The following is a 24,601-nucleotide window of genomic DNA, read 5'->3' as shown; positions in this document are numbered from 1 at the left end:
TTTTTGTGCCAGAGAAGGCCAGGGGAGGTGGAGGAGATTATTGCTTTTGCTTGTACATTTCTGACATTGGTTGAGGCACTAGGAGAACAGTGGGGAAATTGTTCTAAAAGAGTTGTTGAAGTTATTTTCACTAGTCTAACATATGTATACTTGCCATCCATATGGGCTAGAGGAATGGGTCTTATAATCACAAATAAGTGTATGTGACCTAATTTGAACCATATAATCATTTATTATTTTAGGCTAGAGGGTGAGGGTTTTCTGTTTCACAGGATTTTGGACTAGGAATTTTACTGTTATAAAACAATATTTTATATTAAACAATGCCCTCCAGTTTTTAATAACTTTTATAGACTGATCTTATTTGAGCCCCAAATGAACTCTGTTAAGGATAGAAGGCTAATTATATTATTAGTTTTATAGATGAGAATAGCAAGTCCCAAATAAGCTTAAGGGAGTTCTTCCTGATCACATGGTTAGTATCAGACGAAGCCAGGGCTAGAACCCAAGTTCTGATATGTAGGGTAGTTTTGTTTTATGATATCCTACCACCTTGCCCTTCCATAATACCCCTAAATCTATGTTCTGTTTCCCATGACATGGAATAATTCTTTTCTGATTAACTGTGTCAGAACATGACAATAGTGAACTAGAATTTAAGGATTCTTTTCCCAGATGGGTCAGTTAGCCATTTTTCCTTTTTTTTTTTTTTTTCCTGTTGTCTTCCTTTATTTCTTTCTTTGGTATTGGATATGGAACCCAGGATCTTGTGCACATTAGGCAAGTGCTGTACCAGTGAGCTATAACTCCCAACCCAAGTCAGGTTTTCTTAAAACTATTCTGTGCCTGGGATGTTAACCACTTGTCCCCATTATCTAATCAGGATGTTGAACCGAAGTGAAATAGGCAGGGGAACATGGTAAACTTGGTTCAACACAGCCCAACTTACATATGCTTTTCTATTTGGTCCAGGATGTCATGTTCACTTAGAGGCATTTTGTATTCTGTGATGTCTGTTTCTTAGTATTGTTACTCAGCCATTTGTAAGGGTTTCAAGCCTTGTCTCTTCCTGCGTGGCCTTGAGTGACTTTGCTGTTCCTTAAAGTTTCCTAAGTTTCTCAAGAGCGTACATCTTTAATGTAATTTTATGTCACAGCTCTTGGCATTTCTCTCCTTAATCAGTGTAACTTTAAATTTAAACAGAGTACACATTGCGTATGCAGAGGGGTGTGTCGGTATTGCACTGTGGCTTATGTAAGCACACTGCAGCATTTCTTCTTTTAATCAAAATGAGGAAATAGAAAATATGTTGTTATGGTAATTTTACACATAAACCCACAAGGAAGTGTGTATCTAGGCTCTGTGGGAACTGTAACTGATACATTTCAGGAAAGAAAATGCAGACTAGCTAAAATTTTAACTGCTAAGTGTTCATGGGGAAAGAAAGAAAAATTAGCAACCTCTCATATTATACTTCAGGTCGGCCAATGAATTCTAAGGTTAATGGCACATATGAGAGCTCCTGCCTTGTTTACATCCCTTAGCATATGGAACTGTGCTTGCCTTACCACAACAACATATTTTGCCAGTATTTGACAGCTGACCACAAGAAACTAGTTCAAGATTTGACTCCTCAATATCATTAAGATGCCACACGGATCATTTTGACTCCCACGGTGATCCAGCTGGACATTTCACCTCACCCTGAAGTCAGCTGAGAGTTTCCTCTATAAAGATCTCTGTTATATAGCTACATCAGGACCATGCATCTCACTAGGAAGAATTTGGCACTGGTATATTGTGAGAGGTAAAATTCCCTATTCCCCATCCTCTCAAGAAGGGGCTGCTCCTGAGGCATGAAGACTATCCACAATGCATTTAAATTTTCATCAAAGTTTGATGATTAGTTGTATTTTTCATTCAAGTCAGGTTGAAGTTATTAGACTTTTACATTCCCCACTGTAAAGGAATATTTATGATTTGGGTAAAGTTTTAAATTTCAAATCTGAAAATTTGAATATCTGAATGATAAATTAAACTTTTATGATGAGAGAGAGAGAGCGAGAAAGAGAGAGAGAGAGAGTGTGTGTGTGTGTGTGTGTGTGCGTGTGTGTGTTTAGGGAGGAAGAGTAGACCTTGGACTGTTTCTTCAACAAATTTTTTTATAGTAGTACCTATTTTCAGTTGGTAGAGAAAAGCTATCCAGAATGTCGCTCAGGTCTAGTGAAAAGATTTAGGGAAGTTGTAACTAGTTTAATAACCATTTGTGGAGTGACATAGATTGACACACCCAATTACACAAGACCAGAGTCTGAGAACTGTTGATGTGCAATCATCCCATCAGCATCTGCTCGTCATTATCAACAACAATAATGGCTCAAATATTTCTTTGGGACCACATGAAAAGACAGTGTACCCATAAACATAAGTCAGACCTGACGAAAACATAGTCCTTCCTCACTCCCTTGTTCCCAAACTTCTCTTTTTCTGTGAGGTTTTGAAAGAATTCATTTAATTTTTTAAAATTAATTTTCTTCTTAAAAACCATGTTCTTTCAGGCTCAAATTTTTGCCCAAACCAGGAAGGGCCAAGATACTGTGCGTCATTTTTTTTTAAAACGAACTTCTTTGTCATTGGGAGCCTTTACTTAAAATAGTGTCATGTTGCTCTATATGTATGAAAATATTTAGAATCTTTTCTACTTTACGCTTTTATCACAACTGCAATTAAATCACTTATTGGCACTTTTTAATATAACCATTTGAGTCACTGGGAATGGGAGGAAATGAATCTGTTCACAGGGATAAATCTGAATGTTGAGAATATGTGATAGTTTGCAAATTACTTAATATGTTTTTATAGAAACAGGACCATGTGTTCATTTGTAGATACTGGACAGAGACCCCAGGAGGGTCATGAAGGGTTGCTCTACAGGTACCAGAGCATGTTAGGAGAGCAAAGCCAGGTCCTGTGTCTGTTTCTCTGTGTATAACTGGATAATTATTTCATTGACAGAAATATGGAATCTTCTGGTTTTTAAAAGGCACCCTTTGCCCTTGGACAGTATATGAGAATTTCTTTCCAGAATGAAAGGAAGATACATCTTTCTGCCTCTTGATAAGAACCATTGTATTTTCTTTAAAGCTGTTGTTGCTGACATGAGGCTGATACTACTTCAGGGCTTCTGAGTAAGGTGCCTTTGAAAAAATTAGGATTTCATAGAAATTACTGAGTTTTCTATGGCTTTCTGCAGGAGTAGACACAATCGAATGATACCAGATGTGTTCTTTGATTTATCAGAATATTATAAACCTTGACTTTTGAGTTTCAATATTTGGTTGCTTTCTTTATGAAGGATCTTATCAGGGCACAAAATTGTTGCTTAATGAAATCTCATCATTTTGGCAAATGATTGTATATAAAAAGTGAGTTTTGGCAGAGCAATGCAATTGTAACTTTGGTGTCAAGAGCACTGTGTGTAGATTAGCTGTGGGACCTTGTTTGGTTTTTGAGAATTGATGAAGAGTTTGAGGAAGCACTCTGAACCTGCATCCCAGAAGTCCTGGTGGTGGACAGTGTGAGCCCAGAGGGGGGAAAATATCATTTAACAAATAGATTTTACATTCCTTTTAGGAGTCAGCCAGGGTGCTGACTATTTTAGAGTAGTTGGTTGGTATCTCTTTTCAGTTCTTCCAGTAATTGAGTTGAGCTTTCAAATATATTCATTCATTTAGCAACAAGTATGTGAGTCCCCACCACATATTTTTAGTTGCTAGGGAATATTGTGAAGAAAGTATCCAAGAACCTCTTCAATTGTGGGACTTCCTTGAGCATAGGGCAAGATTAACCTGGTAGCAGGTCCTTCTGTATTGGTGCATACAGGTGAGTCTGTTCTTTTTGCTTGCCTCCTTCTACTCGTTTTACTTCCTTTTAGAATCCTTGCATTTACTAATAATGATGTTGATATTATTAGTCATCACCAAAACTTGACCTTGAGTGCCTATTCCGTGTCAGACAGTGTGGCTAATGCTTCATATGCATTAGCTCATTTAATCCTTAGGAAAACTCCAATGTTTTAATTTCAGTTTAAAAGATGATAAACTTTGAAAAGGTTGGTGATTTACCCAAGATTACATAGTTAGTTAGTGGTGGTGCTAGTCTGTCTAACTGTAAGGTCACATTCTTAACTACCAAGCTCCTGGCCAGTGTTTTTAAACTGCAGATCGTGTCAGTTCATGGGTTACGAAATCAAATAGCATTTTGGGAAAAAATGTAATAAGACATAGAACAGAGTAAGGATAAGTACTATTTCTTGAAGTTTTTGTTCTTTGGTGTGTACACATTGTATATGAATATTGAGTTTTGATGTACATTTACATCTTAATGTAGATCCCTATAAAAATGTTTTTAAGCTATTGCTTTGTTGGCTACCAGACCATAGGTCATCCAACTTTTTTTTTTTTTTTAACAGATTAGAAAATTTAGGGCTTGGAAAAGTAATTGACTTTTTTTTTTAATACCTTTATTTTGTTTATTTATTTTTATGTGGTGCTGAGGATTGAACCCAGGGCCTTGAACATGCTAGGTGAGCGCTCTACCACTGAGCCAATTGACTAAGAACACAAAAATAGTGACTGTCTTGTTAGCCATGGGCTATGACTTCACCACTTATATCATGCTGCTTACTTAAAAGGAGCACTCCCATAATGCCTAGGAATTGAACCTTATCTCTTACATGATGGGAAATATGCCATGGAACCTTCAGGAATGTTGACAAAATCTGAAAAGGGAAGTTGAACCTCAGCCTGCTCTTGGTAGCTGAAAATTCTGCCACAGAGCCTCAGAATCTACAGATAAAGATGTAACATTTCTCCTAGGATTTCTGGTGTACTTGATGGAATGAATGTGATGACATTAATAAATGGCACTGGGTGTATGTGTATTTCATATGTAAACTTAAACATTGTTCTGCTAGAGGGCCAGGGCTGGGATATGAACTTAGCTGTTTTGAGTGTATGTTTGTGTGTGTGGGGGGGTTATCTTATCAGTGAGTTAACATTTCTCTATCCCTAGTTCCTCATTTTGTTCCTGCTGAGTTCAGAGCTGTTTTGCTCATAGCCTGGCTTACCTAGGGATGGTCTCAGCCTCAGTTTTCTTTTGCTATATCACGTGTCCTCATTATGTGGGTACTTTTGGTTCCTTTCACTTTCCCCCTTAAAATTAGTAACTGCTGATTTGAATCAGGGGCAGAGCTGTGGATTGTTGGCTAGATCAGGTGATAATATGACTCCCCATGCATAATGTTGCCCCAAGCACTGTATACAAAAGGAGCTTATGGTCTGCCCAGAAGTAATGAAGGCACTGGAAAAAAATTGAGAATATTTATAAACCCTTCCAGCAAGTATCCTTTAGCATCATAGTCATGGAAGCTAAGGGAATGTAAAGTCAAGCTTCATCAAAGTAGGAGGCAGGGTGGTGGTGAGGAATGGCTAATGCAGTCTAGTTAAAAAACAACATGTGCTAGGGCTTTAAGCAAGTAAGGATGGGAAGGAAAACTCATGAATCATAAAACGACGGAATTGAGAAGGAACCTAAGGGACCTGGAAGAATAAAGTGATTGGCTTTTGGTCAGATGGCTTGTCATTGGAGAGCCAGGCATAGAAGCTCAGTCTTCATTGCATGAGCTCCTTCATCCTAAGACATGTTCATCAGAGCTATCTTAAGAGAACACCTGATAGTAGATAAAAGTGAATATAACTTTCTCTAGACTGAGTGAAATAGAGATGCCAGAAAGATGTACCAGTCTTATCTAGTTTCTTTGCATTTTCCTAGTGTGCCATGTACTCTCAGGGGTTTGCGCATCCTAGTTTGTGAAAAGTGTGGGTAAATCAGAAAAATATTATTTTTTAACATGCACCTCAATAAGTAAATAAGTATTTATAAATTATATAAATATACAGCCATAAACTGTGTGTGTGAATAAACTACTAGTCAAGCTTAGGTATACATTTTTAAAGCTGTAAATTTGTAAGCTAAAATTTCTTCTAGAACCTCAGTGGAAGGTCTTGCACCTCTCCCATTTCTGGGATACATGCACCTCATTTTGCAGACCACTGATCCAGAGTATAAATTGAAGAGTTTAATGCCAAAGCTTTTGGTTCTTTCATTAAATAGATTATCTTTTACTCCCAGTGTTTCAAATGTCCCTTTACAAAACAGTGTTTGAATTAATGTTTTGACTTAAAAAGCTGTCTTTTTGAGGTGCAAAAGTTAAGAATAGAATATGTATGTGAATTAGGTTACATTTCTCCTTGAGAAAGAATATTATTTTAAATTTTGCATAAGGAGAATTAGCAACCTTCCCATTCATGTTCTGGGTTGGTGTACATGAAACCCTTGCTTGATATCATTAAGCCTTCCCTTCCCACCATTATAGTCAGTAGCCTGGTTGTAATTCAGAGTTAGGGCTTGGTAAATGTTTACTCATTTAAAAAAACATTCTTTCAGCCTTAACTAGAGAGCAAGCTCAAAGTGACAGGGCAATAGAATAAAGAATTTACCAAGAGTCCTTTGGAACCCTTTCGAGAGATACTTGTAGCATGCAAGGGTTTTAGTTTTGTCATGGGTCTAGCTGAGCAGAACATGTAACCAAAAACAAGGGAAACAAATTAGACAGTTCATTTCATTTCAGCCTTTGGAAGCCTAGAATAATGAAGCTTAGCTAAAATAACAGTATACTGAGCAAATGCAATGAAAGATTATTTTTATTATTAGAAGAATTTCCATTTTTATAACAAAATCGGAAGGAATAACTCTGGCCATCATTTGTGGCAAGACTCTGGAGAGCAAATTAGAAAAAGGAGTAAAACTTTTTTTCTACAAGGTAGAATCAGACAAGCTCAGGGGTATATATGCTATATATGTAGGTATTTCCAAGTATTTTTTTAGTTGTGGGAATGCAAATTATTTCAATATTAGAGAGCTCAGCTCATTACTTTACTGGAAAAACAAGTTAAACCAAATGCATGTCCCACTATGGGTGAGTCAACAATGTCATTTTAACATAAGGAGGGACAGTACGTTAAGTGAGTTATTCCAAGTCCTGTGGTTTTTCTCCAGCTGAGCAAAGACAGCTGTTGTTTTAGAAGTGGGGCTTAGATGCACAAAAAGAGGTTGCCCATTTCCTTTCTTTCTTGATTGTAGCATTTTTTTTTTTTTTTTGCTTGAGTCTTTTCAAAATCTATTTTTTTCTTGGATTTCTATCCTTAGATTTCTTGACTTTTGATAGGGTGCTTATTTATAGAATATATTACTTATTATAGACCTATTGTAGTTTAGAACTTCATTTTAATTCAACTACCAATTTGAAGTCCAGGTATATGGTGCCAGATAGCCTTTAAAAAATATAGTAAGGAGGGCTGGGGTTGTGGCTCAGTGGTAAAGCACTCGCCCAGCACATGCGAGGTCCTGGGTTCGATCCTCAGCACCACATAAAAATAAATAAATAAAATAAAGCTATTAAAAAAAAAAAAAAACCGAAAACACTAAAGTGATCTATTTTTAATGTATCATTGCTTTTGACAGTCCTTTAGTGGTGTAGACAGGAAGTAAGTTGGTATTTTATGGGACAACATATCAAACTATATTGATAAAATTTACACTTTTAGCTTTGGAAGACAAGAATGTTGTTCTGGGCCTTGTGGGAAGACAGTACTATGGGCACCTTAAGGTTTGTTGACTTGGGATCCAGCATCATTAGGGGTATGTGTTAGAATAGTTTATTTCTTGGTTTGGGAAGGCAAGTTTTGTCTTTTTTCTGTCTCGGTTGATTCTTTTAATTGGAAAGAAGTAGACCAGATGAAGAAAATATTCTATCTCTTATGGCATTTTTGGTTTACCACATTAGTCATTACTTGCCTCTCTGAGTAGTAGGCCACACTTTTCCTGTTTAGTGGTTGAATTTTCATTACCTTAACTGCACATGTGTTCTTTGGAAGGATTTATTTCTAATCAGTCGAATTATGGGTACTTCAATCAAATGATGATAGATTGCCTACTTTTAGTAGAGTCAGGATTTTAATTTTTTTATATGTATTTTTAGTTGTTGATGGGCCTTTATTTTATTCATTTAGGTATATGCTGTGCTAAGAATCAAACCCAGTGCCTCACACATGCTAGGCAAGCACTCTACTATAGAGCCACAGCCCCATCTCCTAGAGTCAGGATTTTTAATAGTAAACTCTTGTCAAGATAAGTTACGACCATTCTTATGATCTAGTTCTATCTCTGACCCCATAATTTCCTCTTGTTTTATGCTACTCTATTATGGAGAAGAAATGGTGTCTAGTCAGTTTTATGAAAAAAGAGAGCCCTGTATAATTTCAGCCATTCTTTTTTTTTTTAATATTTATTTTTTAGGTGTAAATGGACACAGCACAATGCCTTTATTTTTATGTGGTGCTGAGGATCGAACCTGGGTCCCGCCCATGCTAGGGGAGCGCTCTACCACTGAGCCACAATCCCAGCCCTTCAGCTATTCTTTTACCTCGTGGTTTTTTTGGTCTTGTTTTCTTGAGAAGTAATACGTAGCAGTGTATCGAATTCTAGAGTTTCCATGTTTTCAAAGTGGGATTCTTTTATTTTGGAGGTCATGGTAACACTAACGAATAGGTGTCTGTCATTAGCATGTGTGTCAGGGTGGTTCCAGAGTACATCATTGGCAGGCCCTCTTGTCCTAGGCATTCATTGTTTTGACAAATATAAGGTCATTAGCTGGTCTTTGGTATAAATGTTCTTTATTTGCATGGCCAATTTGTGGATGGTTATCTGAGACTGTTACAGTCACAGATGTGTATTATGGAAGTTTAAGGTTATGGTAGATACAGGTTTTTATGACCAGTACAGATGTGGTGAGTGGAAGGAATATAGGACCTGTACATAAAAAAAAAAAAAAAATGTGTTCTAGTCCTGGCTTGGATACCTTGATTTTTTTATGACTTTGGGCAAGTCCCTTATTTTTTGAGTAGCATGTTCCTCTTCTGTAAAATTATGCTGATACCAATTTGCATGCCTCATAGGGTTGTTGTGGGGACCAAAAAAGATATTTTATATGAAAATGTTTGGTAAACTGTGAATGTACTTTTAGTATAGCATTGTCTTTGGCCAGTTAATCTGTGTATGGCCAGCCTTCTAGGGCAACCCTCATAGATTGAGGGTCATGAACTGACTTTCTGATGTATGTGGCCTGGGTGTTCACAAAGGCCATCAAATGCTTGTGGATTTGGCTAGAGAAGGATAGATGCAAATCAGCAGAAAATCTCTGCCCTTTAGAGGCCAGGATGTTAGTCCTAGCCCTAAATATGTCCATGGCCTTGTTCTCCATAACAATGCTTAGTCAATACCAGCTCCATCTTTGGGTATAGTAGATGCCTGTTGGTCTTATTTTACTAGGTGGATGCTGACCATTCAAGTGTCTTAAGATGTGGCAGGCCAATTTCTGAAATTCATATCCTTAGAGTTACTTCCTGAGAGTATTGTCTTCTGAAAGGTTGCTGATTTGGGGTGGGGTGGGAGGTGGGTGGGCACTTTTGAAACTCACTGCACTCAAATTTATAAACTTGTTCTAGTTAACATTTCTAAAATCAGATTAAATTGGGGGGTGAGGGAGTGGATATTTTATTTGCTTAATGCTTTTTATATAAAACTTAAAAGAGTTTTTTTTTTGTGACTTCTGTGGTAACTTATATTCCGGGTCATAGCCAAAATGATTATAATGCCTTGGTTTTAATATTTTCAGTGAGGTAATGTGTGCTTTAGTGGGGGAGGAGGAGAAATGTTATTTAAGCACAACACTGCATTAATAACCACGTTCACTGAATCTTTTGTCCCTTTGCTTGAACTGAGGGTTACTTGCTTTCATACTGATTTTCCAAAGGACTTAATCCTGTAATGTGAAGAGGTGATGGTGGGAAGCACTTTCCCACTAGGCCCGGAGTGGTGAAACTGGTAAAGCTCCCTCTGTAAATCCTTAGTGTTCATCATGAGTGTCACTCTCATGTCCCCCAAATGGGATGAATTTTTATGGAGGAGAGAATTTTAAGAGTGATAAACAAAAGAAATTGAAATATCTCTTCTGTCAAGTCATTGTGACCTTAAAAGGCTAGAATAAACTATCATTTTTCAGGTTTTCTTTTTGTCTTAGGGGAAATTGTTTATCATTGTCTTGGAGGGAGTGAGAGGACTACAAATCTGCCCCTTCAACAGTTCAGCATGGCAAGCATTTTCCAAGTCCTGACCTTGTGTCAGGCCTCATATTTGGGTTGATACTAGGTAGAGCAGACATGGCTTGTGTTGCCCAGTTCCAGAATCTGCATTCTTCTGGAACTCTCTCAGGCTCTAGACAGAAGTGGCAGTGAAGCAGATGAAGGGATGGGGGACAGGGTAAGTCAGGGCATTTTTTTTTTTTTTTAAATTCTTTAAGGAACTTATGTCTCATCCATGAAAGGGAAGGAGGAAGCACTGAGTTAAGGAAAGTCAACACCTCTTAGAGGACTTGCCCCAGACTTTAAATTTAATATTTTGGAGTTTATTTACTTTTTTTTTTTTTTTTAAACCTTTCTGAGAACTCCACACTGAAGCTCAAACAAGCAAACTTTTGTCAAAGACTGTAACTCTTTGGGTTTGGCAATCAGGTGTTTCTGCAGATGGAGAAATCTAGAGTTCCCTCTAGTGTTTGAAGATACAGACATGGGAAGTTTAAGTTGCAACACGGTTGCTTATTATGTCTACAAAATTTTCTATTTGTGCTGTCTTTGTTCATTGAGCAATAGTTAGATGAGCGAAGAGAACAGGTGTGAGTATTTGCAAAAACAAATTGTGATTGTTTGCTAGTGTGCTCAGGGTTGTTTTTTTATTAAATTGACTAACAACTCCACAGAAATGTGAGTCGCTTTGGAGATAAATTCTTTAAATATATATATATATATATATATATATATATATATTTAGTTATAGGTGGAAATAATCTTTATCTATCTATCTATCTATCTATCTATGGTGCTGAGGATGGAACCCAGTGCCCCACACATGCTAGGCGAATGCTCTACCTCTGAGCCACAACTCCAGCCTTGGAGATAAATTCTTACTTTCGCTCATAGTAAGGAAAAAGTATGAACAGTTGAAAAATGTAGAGTTGAGGACTGAGGTTTTTAAGAGGAACTTATTGAATATGGAAGTCATTAGCTGTTTATCAGTTATGCTTTAGGGGTTCATTATTATTTTTTTCAGTTGACTAAGTGATATTGGTGTAGATTAACACAGATTTATGTATGAAGAAACAAAGAAAGTGAGAAATTGAAAAATCAAAATAAAAGTTGAAGTTTGGGGCTATGTTTCATATGTTTTTCTGTGCTTAGTATTTAATAAAGGTTTGATATTTTCCTGCTGTCTGCCTTCCTCTGTTCCAGGGCTTTTGGCCCCAGGCATGTTCTCTAGAAATAGGAATGATATTCATTTACCATCTCCAGATTTAGATATTTTCCTCACAATGCTAGTTTCTGTGTTGATTTGAAGTGTTTTGGGTACAAGCCAAGGGTTAGGGCTTTTTGAGGCTCTTAGATTTAGATGGTTCTCAGTGACATGTGCAGGGTTGGGTAATATACACAGGTGAGCAGGGTTTGTTTTGGGCTGTAGGTATAGAGCCTCTGTGGCCCAGATAAAAATGTAAGAATAGCCCCTTGTTGGGACTCTAGTTTCTCCAAACCTGCACTGCAGAACAATCAGCCATGTACAGAGTTGGACCTTATATGAGACTGCCCTGTCTACCCATCATTTACACAGTACATTGGTTTTGGCCTTCTAGGGACTCCCCTCTCAACCCCAGTTCTTGAGAATTAACTTCATTGCCAGCACAAGGGTTTTTGTTTTTTTTGTGTGTGTGTGGTGCGGGGAGGGGTGGAAAGAGAGGGAGAAAGGATTTTTTTTTTTAGTTGAGGTTTTTGTTTTAGTTGTAGATGGACACAATACCTTTATTTTATTTGTTTATTTTTATTTTATTTTTTTAATGTGGTGTGGGGGATTGAACCCAGTGCTTTACACATGCCAGGCAAGGGCTCTACCACTGAGCCACAACCCCATCCTGAGGGAGAGAGTTTTTAAAGTCTATGGGGAAGGATGCACATGGTGGAAATCTGAGACTGTTCTCTGGATTTTCCCTCTTTGGTTTTGTGAAGTCTTCATGATTTTGTATAACAATATGAAACAATCATAGCTTTTTCCATTTCCATTTTATAATTTGTCCCTTTTTGGGAGTCTACTTCTAAATGAACAAACACTAGAAATTGTCTCCTACGTTTATAAAGTGTTCTGAACAATTTAAGCTAAATGAACACTTTGTTTTTTTTTTGGGTGGATAGCAAGAAGATTATATATATTTATACATTTTTTTCCAGCAACGGTACTTAACAACATCTATTTAAAATTAATGGCTTTTAAAAAGATTAAGTTGTACTTAACAATTGTCTTTAGAAAACTTCTTAAAAAGGGAGGGTTTGCTAGAAACACAGGATATTGGTGACAGGCAAAATTTGTCTTGATAAGAGAGATAGAGATAATAGAATTGAACAGAGAATGCATAATAGAGAAATAAAATGAAAACACTTTGGATTGACATTATTTTTTGATTTTGAACATTAATAAGAACACAAGTATACAGCCTTTTTGTATAGAAAATAATTGAACTTTTCAATATTATTATACAGCTTCTTATGTTTTGTTGGGTTTTCTAACACCAAGATCCTGAACCTTCTGGACATGTACACCCTGTGTTTATTTTGGTCAGTGTCATTTTACCAAGGGTTGGATACTTACTCTGAGGCGGTATGTTGGGGCTTCTTTGGATCTCATTGGTACTTGTTCTGTGATTGTGTATCAGTGCTATTTAGGGAAAATGGTTCCATCCAATGAAAACAGACTATTTACCATTCACTTGGAATTATTATTATTTTACATTTTCCATTTAAATGTAAATTATTTTGGCTTTTGTTCAAACTATTTCAGTCAGTTTTTACTGCAATGCACATAGCCTAAGAGTCACAGAGGGGCCAGGTTGGAGGGGGTAACTTCATTCATGCAAATTTTAAGATAGGAACTTTCAAAGTTGTTTCAGTTTTGTGAAGATTAAAAAAGTGCAGTTCTACTTTCTCAACTTTTCATCTTTGTTAAAGGCCAGGAAGTTTGCACTATTTTTTCCTTCAATTTTACTTTTTCTACTTCTTAAACAAAGTGAAGTAAGAATTCGACAGTCACATTTTAAGTATTCCTATACTTAATAACATTGGAATCTTAGAACATGTTGAACACATAAACTGGTTGCTGGGTTTGTTAATAGATTTTTGTCTTAGTTACAGATATTAGTTCATTGAATGTTTTGTTGAATGTTGAGTACTTGTTATGGCCCAGATAGAAAAAATATGGAGGTGATCATCAGTAAAATCAGCCACATCCTGATTTATGTGTGGAGTTTTAAACCTGTATTTCCTAAGAAGAGTTTCATCTCCAAATGCATTAGTTTCATCTGCAAAGCCCAGGAATTGGAATTTTACTCATAAAGTTATTTTTTTCCCTGTAGTCTTTATAAGGACAGAAAAACAAAAGTAAAAGGGAAAAAAACAGTGCATAGTAAATTTCCATATGATGCAAAAAATTGATGATTTTTAGTTTTTGTAATAAATCTAATGTTATAAAAAGGACAATTGGAATTTTTAGAATTCCAGGATTATTGTAGATTTATTAATTCACTGGAATGAATTTCTTTATTATTTTATTGGTGCATTATGATACATAATAGGGGCTTTTTTGTTGTTTTGATGCTGTGGATCCAACCCAGAGCCTTATGTAAGGCAAACACTCTATCAACTGAGCTATATCTCCAGCCCTATAGGGGATTCTTTAGGTTGTATTCTTTTTTTTTTTTTTAAAGAGAGAGAGAATTTTTTAAAAAAATATTTATTTCTTAGTTTTCGGTGGACACAACATCTTTATTTATTTATTTATTTATTTATTTTACAACATCTTTATTTTATTTTTATGTGGTGCTGAGGATCGAACCCAAGCACCCTGCGCATGCCAGGCGAGCTCGCTACCGCTTGAGCCACATCCCCAGCCCTAGGTTGTATTCTTACATGCACATCACATAATACAATCAACCTCATTCTGGAATGAATTCTTTTATAAAATGAAAATTCTACTAGTCATGCTAAATATACTCTGTCTTGTAAGTTCAATTTATATTGATTACATATCCCTAAATCAAGGCATATTTCCAGATTTGAAAAGCAATACTGTTTTGCTGTGAAATGTGGGTAGCCTGACCCTTAATCTATGGATCTGGTGTTGGTTTCTTTCAGGTAGGAAATACGTTTTCTGATAGATGATATCTGTGAAGAGCAAGAGTTTGTGTTGTTTCACACTAGAGTTTGTGTTGTCTCATACTGTAAGAAAAATAAAATTGGTGTCTCTCATTGCAGGGTTTTTTTTTTTTTTTTTTTCCCTTTTAATCAAGACTAATTTAAAGGAGGAAGACAGATGTTTCTCCACTTCATTTTTATTTAAATGTACCACTTGGGATTTGAAGCTTCCACACTTATTCTGTTTGTTTGTACTATTTTCTTTTCTTTCTTGCTTTTTTTGTTTTTTAATGGCTTGATCCCAAAAAAATGGAATGAAAAAATTTAGTAAAAGCTTTGTTGTTTGAAATTGCAGGGTGCTGTGAGAATTATTGCAAATCCCCAGTGTCTCCTTGTCTGCCCTCAGTTCTCCTATTTTTGGTAATAATACACATAGTCATTTTAGAAAACTTTGCTGTGTTCATTTTTACTGTGCCTTTTCCAGAGGCCATGTGCCAGAAGCAATAGCAGCCAAACACCGCCAAGTCCTAGGAGTAAACTCAGACTTCTTCTCTCAAATACTGCTACTTGAAATTTGCATAAACGTTGCGGGGGGAGGGGGGACCCTGTATAATTCTTCTTCACATATTTTAGGAACCCCAACCATTCACGTCTTCTGAGTGAGCTGTGGATATGCAACAGAGAATCATGTGAGATAGACAACAGAAGCTTATTTGAAGAGGCTACAAAGCAACAAGTAATACCAATTTAAAACTATTACATGTCAGTGCAACAAGTGAAACACATTGAAGGTTGCTTAGATTACACTGTCTTCCGTACCAGAATCTCATGTTAGAGATTCCTAAAACAAAGGGAGTCTTTTAAGCCAGTGATATGTAGCTGGCATGGTACCGGAAAACCTAGGGAATATCAAGGAGGAGGATTTTGTGGAGTTTGGACACTTCTAGCCTATCCCTAAAAGAGATAAATTCCTGAGGCACTGGAACTGGTAAAAATCAATGACAGCTTATTTTGTTGTTTGCAGTATTTGTATATAGTTGAGTCTGATAGGCTTGAATAAACACACTAGATGCTTGTCTGGATTGAGTTAAGATTTTTGTTAAACAGCAAGAGTTTGTGTTGTTTCTTAAAGGCTCTTTGTGGGTGATTCTGAGATGGATATTAGTAGTAATAAGAGCAGTTTTTATTTCATTCATATTTTTCTTACATTTATTTGGGTCATAGCTGCTCAGCCCCTACTCCTCTAACTTCCCACCATTACATTGTAAGGACCATATGACCAGGGATTGTTTTATTCATGTTTGATTTCCATGCATTGCCTAATAAAGGGCCATGCTCATAGTAGTTCTTCAACAAATATTAGTGGAATTCTTTTTATTAAAGATGAACAACATTTTTGCTTATGTAGTGTTTGTTTTACCTTTAGTCAATCTTAGTCAATCACTTCTCTTTATTCCTGCAATGCTATAATTTTTTTTTTTTTTTTGGTACTGGGGATTGAACACAGGGGTACACAAACATTGAGCCACATACCTAGTCCTTTTTTATATTTCATTTAGAGGCAGGGTCTCACTGAATTGCTTAGGGCCTTGCCAAGTTGCTGAGGCTGTCTTTGAACTCGCAGTCTTTTGCCTTAGCCTCCTGAGGCTCTGGGATTAGAGGTGTGTGCCACTGCGCCTGACCACTATACCTTTTTAAAAGAAGAAGAATGAGTTCTGTTTTGTCTTGTTTGTGGCAATTTGTATGTCTTTTATTAGACTGCTAGTGATGGCAGTTGGGAAGGATTTATTCCGTTTATTGATATAATATCCTATGTTAAATTATGCCATTTTCCTTGTAAGTTCCCTTGCTTAACACAACCTAAGAGTTTAACCTCCCACTGAGAGTAGAAGCTGCAACTCTGACCACATCCATCCAAGTTCTAACCCTTGCCTTCCTCCCTTGCTTGTCTTCTTTTTCTATCCTTTTGTTTAGTAACTTCTGGCTGTGCAGGCCTGGAATGCCAGTCTCAATACCACCTAAGGGCTTTCCACCTGTCCTTCCTCTTCTTGGAGTGATCTTCCTCCTATCTTCATGACTTTTGTCCACTTCACTCTCAGCCCAAAGGATACCTCCTCAGGCAGGCCTTTTCTGCACACTTTAGAAAGTATACCCCAACTCCCTCAGCCTTCATGACTGCTTTGTATCCCATTGCTGGGTTTTGTTTTTAACAGGATATATCACTGTCTGAAATGGCTTTATGTAGTTTTTTATTTGTTATCCATTTTTTTTCCCCCCAAAACAAATAAGGATCACGAGGGAGATCTGTTAGCCATGGTATTCCTGAAATCAGGGCACACACTTGCTCATAGCAGATGCTCTGTGTGTTGTGAACTAGTGTGCTAGTCTGGAAGCACACTATGTTGAAAAATGTTCAAATTGGAAATTGGCCTCTAGATTTTGTGTTACTTTGCCAAGTGATAGAGCAATGACATTGAAATCCACTACTTCTGTTTTCTTGTTTGTTTGTTTATTTTTTTGAGTTGGGGAGGAGCATGCACAAGCACACACAGATACAGTAAGATTGATCTCACTCAGCCAGTATTTTTTTTTTTTTATTTAAATTTTTAACAATTATTTTTAGTTATATACAACACCAGGATACACTCTGACATACTGTCATGGAATACAACCTGCTCCCTGTCTCTCCACTCCATTATCCTCTTCAATCCATGTACAGTTGATTTATTTTTAAAAAATAAGCTAGTGTCCCCTGTGGATACACCCAATGTGGAATGCACTATGCCACATCCATGTATGCACATACAAAAGTTCAGTCAGATTCATGCCATTATTCTTCCCTTTTTCTGTCCCTTCTTCCTTCTCCTCAACCTGAGGAGGCCGCCTAGGTTGTCTCCGTTGCTTAGCTATTGTGAATTGTGCTGCTGTAAATATTGATGTGGCTATATCACTGTAGAATGCTGATTTTAGATCCTTTGAATATATACTGAGGAGTGGGGTAACAGGGCCAAATGGTGGTTCCATTCCTAGTTTTTTTAAAGAATCTCTATACTGCTTTCCATTGGTTGTTAATTTGTATTCCCACCAACAATGTATGAGTGTACCTTTTTCCCCCCGCATCCTCATCAATATTTATTATTTGTATTCTTTAAAAAAAATTTTTTTTGAAGTTGTAGATGGACAGAATGCCTTTATTTTATTTGTTGTTTTTTATGTAGTGCTGAGGATTGAACCTAGTGTCTCATGCATGTTAGGCAAGCACTCTGCCACTGAGCTACAGCCCCAGTCCCTATTTGTATAATTGCCATTCTGACTGGAGTGAGGTAAATTCTCAATGCAGTTTTGATTTGCCTTTACCTAATCGCTAGAGATGTTGAACATTTTTCCATAATATATGTTGACCATTTGTGGTTTTTTAGAGAGAGAGAGAGAGAGAGAGAGAGAATTTTTAATATTTATTTTTCAGTTTTCGGCGGACACAACATCTTTGTTTGTATGTGATGCTGAGGATCGAACCCGGGCCGCACGCATGCCAGGCCAGCACGCTACCACTTGAGCCACATCCCCAGCCATTTGTGTTTTTTAAGAAGTGTCTGTTTAATTCTTTCAGCTAATATTTATTAAGTGTCTACTGTGTGTGATGTAAGAAGAAAATTCGGGGAAAACACTCTGAGTGGCTTCTGTCTTGAAACCATTGAAGCATCAGCCTAAGCATCTGTTCTCTGTGATTTGATTTAGTATTTTGTTTTCATTTTACAAATATTAAGATGCCTTCAGTTTCATTGTTAAAATTAAATGTATGTTGGAAAAAAGAAAATTAAAGTTTGAGATGAGATCTTTCCCAGTCTCATCTTCATCATTTTGGATTATCAAAGTTTTCACTTCTGCAAATAATTACAGTATTCATTTAGAAAGAGCCCCAGGAAAAGTTATGAGTCTCAAATTTTACTTTATTTTTATTTTTATTATTCAGACAGTATATCTAGATCTTTTAAGACCTGTGGAGGATTGTATGGTTTTAGGAGACACATCTTCTCAGTGTCTGTATTCTTAGCATGTGGTTCCTCAGACCTGGATTATTAGCATCTCCTGGGATCTTGTTAGGCATGTAGATTCTGAGGCGCCCTCTAGACCTACTCAATCAGAAACTGTGGGGGTTGGGTCTGGCACTGTGTTTTAACAAGCCCTTCAGGTGATTCTGATGCATACTAGAGTTTGAGGACCGTGGTATAATAAATGTTAAAGGTTCAAAGTAGCATGATCCCACAAATCAGTCAAACAGCATTAATTATTAGCCTTGTAAGCCCGCCTCCTTTTCAGTCACGAATTGGATTGGTTCACTAAGGCTAGGCTATAAAGTTATTTGCTAGGTTGATTGCCACATATTGACTTTGGGTTGTTTGTATTTCTCTGAACCTGTCACAACTATAATGATTTGCCAGGACACTTAATAGGAACAGGCTGTGATTCCCCCCCACCTCCCCCCCAACCACAGTTTTCTGAGTCATGGATGGCTGGGTCCTGGATAGGTTTCTCCAAGTATGGGGCATGTTGTTTATGTTCTTTTAACACAGGAGAGTCATTGTTGGATCACAGGGACCTTCAGGGGCATTTAGTCCACCTCCAGATTGGTTTACCTATAGGGAATTGAGCCCTTTGAGATTGTGCCTTGCTTGCAATGGCGTAGGAAGGTATAGTTGAGGCAGGAATTTAGGTCTCCTGCCTCCCTCCACTGCATGGGGATCCACACAGGAACCAGCACCTTGTTTTGTGCCTGCAGGACTTTTCCTTTCCTACTGAGAGTTTTCCTTTTTATTTAAAGGAGAAGGGCAAATAGAGAAAAGCCAGGAAGTTCTCACTGAAACTAATAAAAGTGTCTAAAGAGAATAAAAAAATCAGTTTGAGAACTTTGGTATGGAGGAAATAACCTGACATTAACTGTTTTAATTATAGTTCTTGCATTGGGCTTATCAGTGTGGGAAGAGGGAGCACTTGAGCCTTACAGGGAAGTGGGACATGGGCAAGAAGATGACCCTCTTTCTGAATCTGCCTGTTCCGCCCACGGCCCAGTGACTGCTTATGTGATCCCAGCAGCTGTTATTGAAATGGTTTTGGGACTTAGGAAGAGACATGGGTCTTAGGCTCAGCACTGCCATCAGCTAGTGGGGTGATGTCTATGAGGGGACTTCTTAATGTCCCTGGCCTTCACTTTCTGGTAAATGGGTGTGATAATGCCTACCCTGCCCCTCCTGTGAGGACCAGTGTCAGGCAGTGGGAAGCAGAGTAGTAAAGAGCACAGTTTCTAGATCCAGACTCCTTAGGTTCATTAGTGTAATAGTAATCAAGTCAGGTGCCCTGTGTGGAATACATAAAGTTAAATTAACAACTTTTTATAGTTGTTGTGAGGATAGAATTAATGTATGTACATTAGGATAGTAATTGGTATTTAGTAAGTGCTACATTGTGTTTGCTACTATCATTTTCATTACTGTTTTATAAACAGCATTATTTTAGAGGATGAGATAAGATTTCTGTAAACATGTTCTCAGATTATTCCACTTCTTGGTGCAGTACTGGGCTAATGAAGGGTCCTTATGTAGTATGTCAGAGGACTCGCTCTGACATCCAGCTTGTACCTAGGCTCTCTGGGAAAAGAAGTTGATTTTGCTGTTGGGACGGGCAAGCCTATAGTCTCTGATACTGCACAGTTTATATATAGAATGTTGTGGCTAGAGAAACTCAAATGTGGGGACTTCCCAGTTTTGCTTTCAAGTATTTGTGTATGTACATCTTAGGAGATGGACATCTTCATGGTCTACAAGAATGGAGTTTTTGAACTTTGATTTCAATTGTTAGACTAAGTTTCTTTCTGTCTTTCCTGTCTAATTGTCTTTAGGATTAATGATATGCATTTTGGTAGTGAAAATTCTGACTCTTAAAGCTAAAACAATTAAGAAACTGTAAGTTTCCGACAAGTGCATGGCAGACTGGGATGGACTTTCCTGGCTGAAATCAGTGAAAGTTTCTACTAGTGCACTTTCTTTTCTGAGTAGTCTGATTTATTTTATTTTATTATTATTTTTATTATTTTTAAAATACATGACAACAGTGGAATGCATTACAATCCTTATTACACATATAGAGCACAATTTTTCGTATCTATGTATATAAAGTATGTTTACGTCAATTTATGCCATTATACATGTACTTTTTTTTGTAAGATAGTAGAGTGTATTTTGACATATTATGGATACATGGAGTATAACTTCCCATTCTTGTGGTTGTACATGATGTGGAGTTACATTGGTCATTTATTCATGTATGAACATAGGAAAGTTATGTCCAATTCATTCTACTGCCTTCCTGTTCTCATCCCCACTCCCTTCCCTTCATTCCCCTTTGTCTAATCCAATGCACTTCTTCTATTCTTCTCCCCACTCCTTATTATGTGTTAGCATTTACACATCAGATCCATACATCATTTGGCTTTTTTTTTTTTTTTTGAATTGGCTTATTTCACTTAGCATGATAGTCTCCAGTTTCATCCATTTACCAGCAAATACCATAATTTCATTTCTTTTTATGGATGAATAATATTCCATTGTGTATGTGTGTATGTATGTGTGTGTGTATATATACACACACACACACACACACACACACCACTTTTTCTTTATCCATTCATCTGTTGAAGGGCACCTAGGTTCGTTCCAGAGCTTTGCTATTGTGAATTGAGCTACTATAAACATTGATGTGGCTGTGTCACAGTAGTATGTTGATTTTAAGTCCTTTGGACGTATACCGAGAAGTGGGATGACTGGGTCCAATAGTGGTTCCATTCCAAGTTTTCTAGGAATCTCCATACTGCTTTCCAGAGTAGATGCATCAATTTGCAGTCCTCATTTTGTTAACTTCTGTTCTCCCTTCCTCTACAATCTCTATTCATGATTTACTCCCTTTTTGTAAGCCCTTATAATTAGAGATTATGTTTTATTCATTAATATATATTCAAAAATTTCTCCTTTTTTTCCCCTGGGTCCTAGGAGAGTGTACACTAGGCTTTCAATTTCTGTTTGTTGAATGGATATTATTGATGTTTCTGATTTTTTTTGTGTGAAGTGTTTTAAACTTTCAGCTGAAGGCTAAGTAACTCCTAATATGGTGACCTAGTATCTACCTAGGTCTTCTAAACATTCATTTATAAATTCTTATATTACTCGATCTGAAGTATCCAAATCTCAAGATGGTTATGACATGCCATGGATGTTATAGCTTAAAGTGTTTTACTGTCTATCTCTGGGAGAGAGATCTAACAGCCAGGGATATAGAAACACAGAGAAATAAAAGCATATAAGACCACAAAAGTAGTTCATGTGGGAAGACACTTGTGGAATGAATTTTTCTGCCTTTATGAATCTAGAAGCTAAAAGATAAACTGATTAAAACTTGAGGGGAAACCCAGATCAGATTAGATGTGGGGATCAATGTTGATGAGGATCTCATTTGGTGTTGAGGGTTATGATTAGTGACTACTTTCTAATATATGTATGTTTCTTGTTTTCAGCATTGCAGTGTCGAGATGGCTATGAGCCCTGTGTTAATGAAGGAATTTGTGTTACTTATCACAATGGCACTGGCTACTGCAAGTAAGTTTTTCTCTTCACATATTTTCTTTTTATACTGTAGGATACTGGACAATATTTGGTTTTTTATTTTTAATATTTCTATGAAATGTTATTGGCTTTTAGACTTTGCTGATAGTTTTAGTGGGTGATGAATACAGAAGGATGTGGATGTAAGATAAATGGTCAATAAGAATTTTTTGCTATCTTACCATTATATTTTTCCTTATGAAAAAAGACTTCATAGAATGGAGACTATTAGAGAAAAGAAAGGGGATCAGGTGGAGAGGCAGGGAAGAAGAAGGGGAAAATGAGGCGTGAAATGATAAAAATATGTTTATGAATGTATAGATATGTCACAACGAAACCCATTGTTCTATGTAATTAATATGCATTAATAAAAAATTAAAAAATAAAAGGAATTTTTAGTGAGTGGCTAACTAATACATATTGAGTGTGTTCTCTTATATTTTTCAGTTTAAAACATAGCCTTAGAATCTCTTCTCATCTATGATCTTATTTTTAAGATAAACTCTAAATAGATAGTAACTTTAATTCTGCCCAGTGTAATATTATAATCATATGAAATTTTCCTCCCGGTATAAAAAAATCCAGTTCTGAAAGTGAGACTGTGAAGGAGGAAGATGTATAAGATGTGTATGCTGTGACCCTTCATTAGCCCAGTATATGCATGTGTAAGATTGGGGCAGGGCTGTGAGTGGGCATCCTATGGGGTTAAATCAGTGTTGAGGAAGGAGGAGGGATAGGGTAGGCTGTGCCATCTAGTTTTTGACTCAAGAGCATTTCTTTTCTTTTTCTGCAGCCTTGTAGTCTCGCCAGACTTCCTTCCTTCCTTCCTTCCTTCCTTCCTTCCTTCCTTCCTTCCTTCCTTCTTTCACGACAACAGTGGAATGCATTACAATTCGCCAGACTTCTTGTTTGAGGAAAGCTGTGAGATAATTTCATAAACAGCTTCTTTATATTTTTTATAGATCTTTTTTTTTAACCTTAACTGAAAAGTTTTGATAATAAAGTATCATTCTATTTATTTCAGGGAAAATGTTGGAAAAATAAGATTTGATAATATTTGTCTTCGTTTTCTTCATATGATTGTAAATTTTTTGCCAATTGAGTCCATTCTGACACCAGGATCTAACTTTTTTAATGTCACATTTATTTATTTTTTCCCAAGTCAGAAACAGTTTTCTTTAACAAAGTGAAAATATTTTAAGCTGTGATGACAGTAAAGCTTAACAATAGTTTGTTTGGATTGAAATAAAGATAACATTGGAAATGAAAGATTTTATGTAACTGATTATGGACTGCTCACTTGGTTTTTCTAGCTGGACAAAGAAAACATGTGGTGTATTCTCCTCTAAGAATGGAACTACAACTGGAGATAATAAGGGAGGGAACTTAATACCTTAGAATTGGTCACTGAAATCTTGTTTAGTCTCTTAGAGGCATCTGGTGCCTTAGTTGCTTGCTTGCTTTGTTTTTCAATTCTGTTATTCAGTTGTCTTGTGCAGTTAACCCATTACATTGTGATTACTTGTTGATATGTCTTTTTTTCTCACTAGATTATGAGGTCCTGATCTTAGGCATATTTCATGGTTAATAACTTACACAGGACCGGCCATGTAGCTATTGCTTAACAGTGTGCTTCCTGAACTAAAAGCTCTTCAGTTTATATGCCTCTTAACTGTTTTCAAAAATTAGATACTGGGGGCTGGGGTTGTGGCTTAGACATAGAGCGCTTGCCTACCATGTGTGAGGCACTGGGTTTGGTCCTCAGCACCACATAAAAATATAGCTCAGTTGGTAGAGTGCTTGCCTTGCATGTACAAGGCCCTGGGATCAATCCCCAGCACAAAAAAAAAAAAAAGTGTCCGCCTATAACTAAAAATAGACATTAAGAAAAAAAAAAGATACAGGTTCTCTCCTTTTATTTATTTTATTTGCTTTAGGTAGCATCCGGAATGGTAGTACCATACAGAGAGCCAAGTTATTTGGATATAATTTGATGTGGTGATTTATGTGGGGAGAATTTCACATAGGTTCTTTTTTTAAAATATTTTTTAGTTGTAGATGAACACAATATCTTTATTTTTTAAATTTATTTTTATGGGGTGCTAAGGATCTCAGTGCCTCACACATGCTAGGCAAGTGCTCTATCACTGAGCTACAACCCCAGCCCTTACATAGGTTCTTAATGTTGGTCTATAGATTATGGTCTGCCATGGGGAGAGAAGATTTCTAGGGGAGAAAGCTCTGAGCACTTACCTGGAGAGGACAGTAAGGGTCACTTTTGTGAGGAAGCAGGTATGTGAGTTCTAGTCTCAGACTTTGTAAGCATGATTAGAGAGGCAAGGTACCTGGTATTTGCTATTGCTCAACAACGTGTTTCTTTCTTTTAAATATTTTTTAGTTGTCGATGGACCTTTATTTTAGTTATATATATGCGGTGCTGATTGAACCTAGTGCCTCACACACTCTACCACTGAGCCACAACCCCAGTCCCAACAATGTGTTTCTTGAAGTAAAAGATGTTCAATACATTTTCTGTGAGAAACA

At 36.9% G+C, this 24,601-nt stretch overlaps 1 protein-coding gene across 1 annotated transcript in view; it reads left to right on the top strand.

Annotated features, from left to right (window-relative positions):
- Positions 1-24,601, top strand: part of Notch2 (notch receptor 2) — a 153,026-nt gene that overhangs the window by 18,246 nt on the left and 110,179 nt on the right. The window contains exon 2 of the mRNA XM_046467112.2: positions 21,970-22,051. Coding sequence (XP_046323068.1) covers positions 21,970-22,051 — 82 coding nt within the window. The remainder of the gene's footprint in view (positions 1-21,969; positions 22,052-24,601) is intronic.

Source organism: Marmota monax, unplaced genomic scaffold, assembly GCF_021218885.2.
Source record: "Marmota monax isolate L192 unplaced genomic scaffold, Marmota_monax_Labrador192_F-V1.1 WCK01_AAM20220418_F8-fsc00181, whole genome shotgun sequence".
NCBI classification, from domain to species: Eukaryota; Metazoa; Chordata; class Mammalia; order Rodentia; family Sciuridae; genus Marmota; species Marmota monax.
Note: the sequence above shows the minus strand (reverse complement) of the source record. Positions and strands in the feature narration are given on the sequence as shown.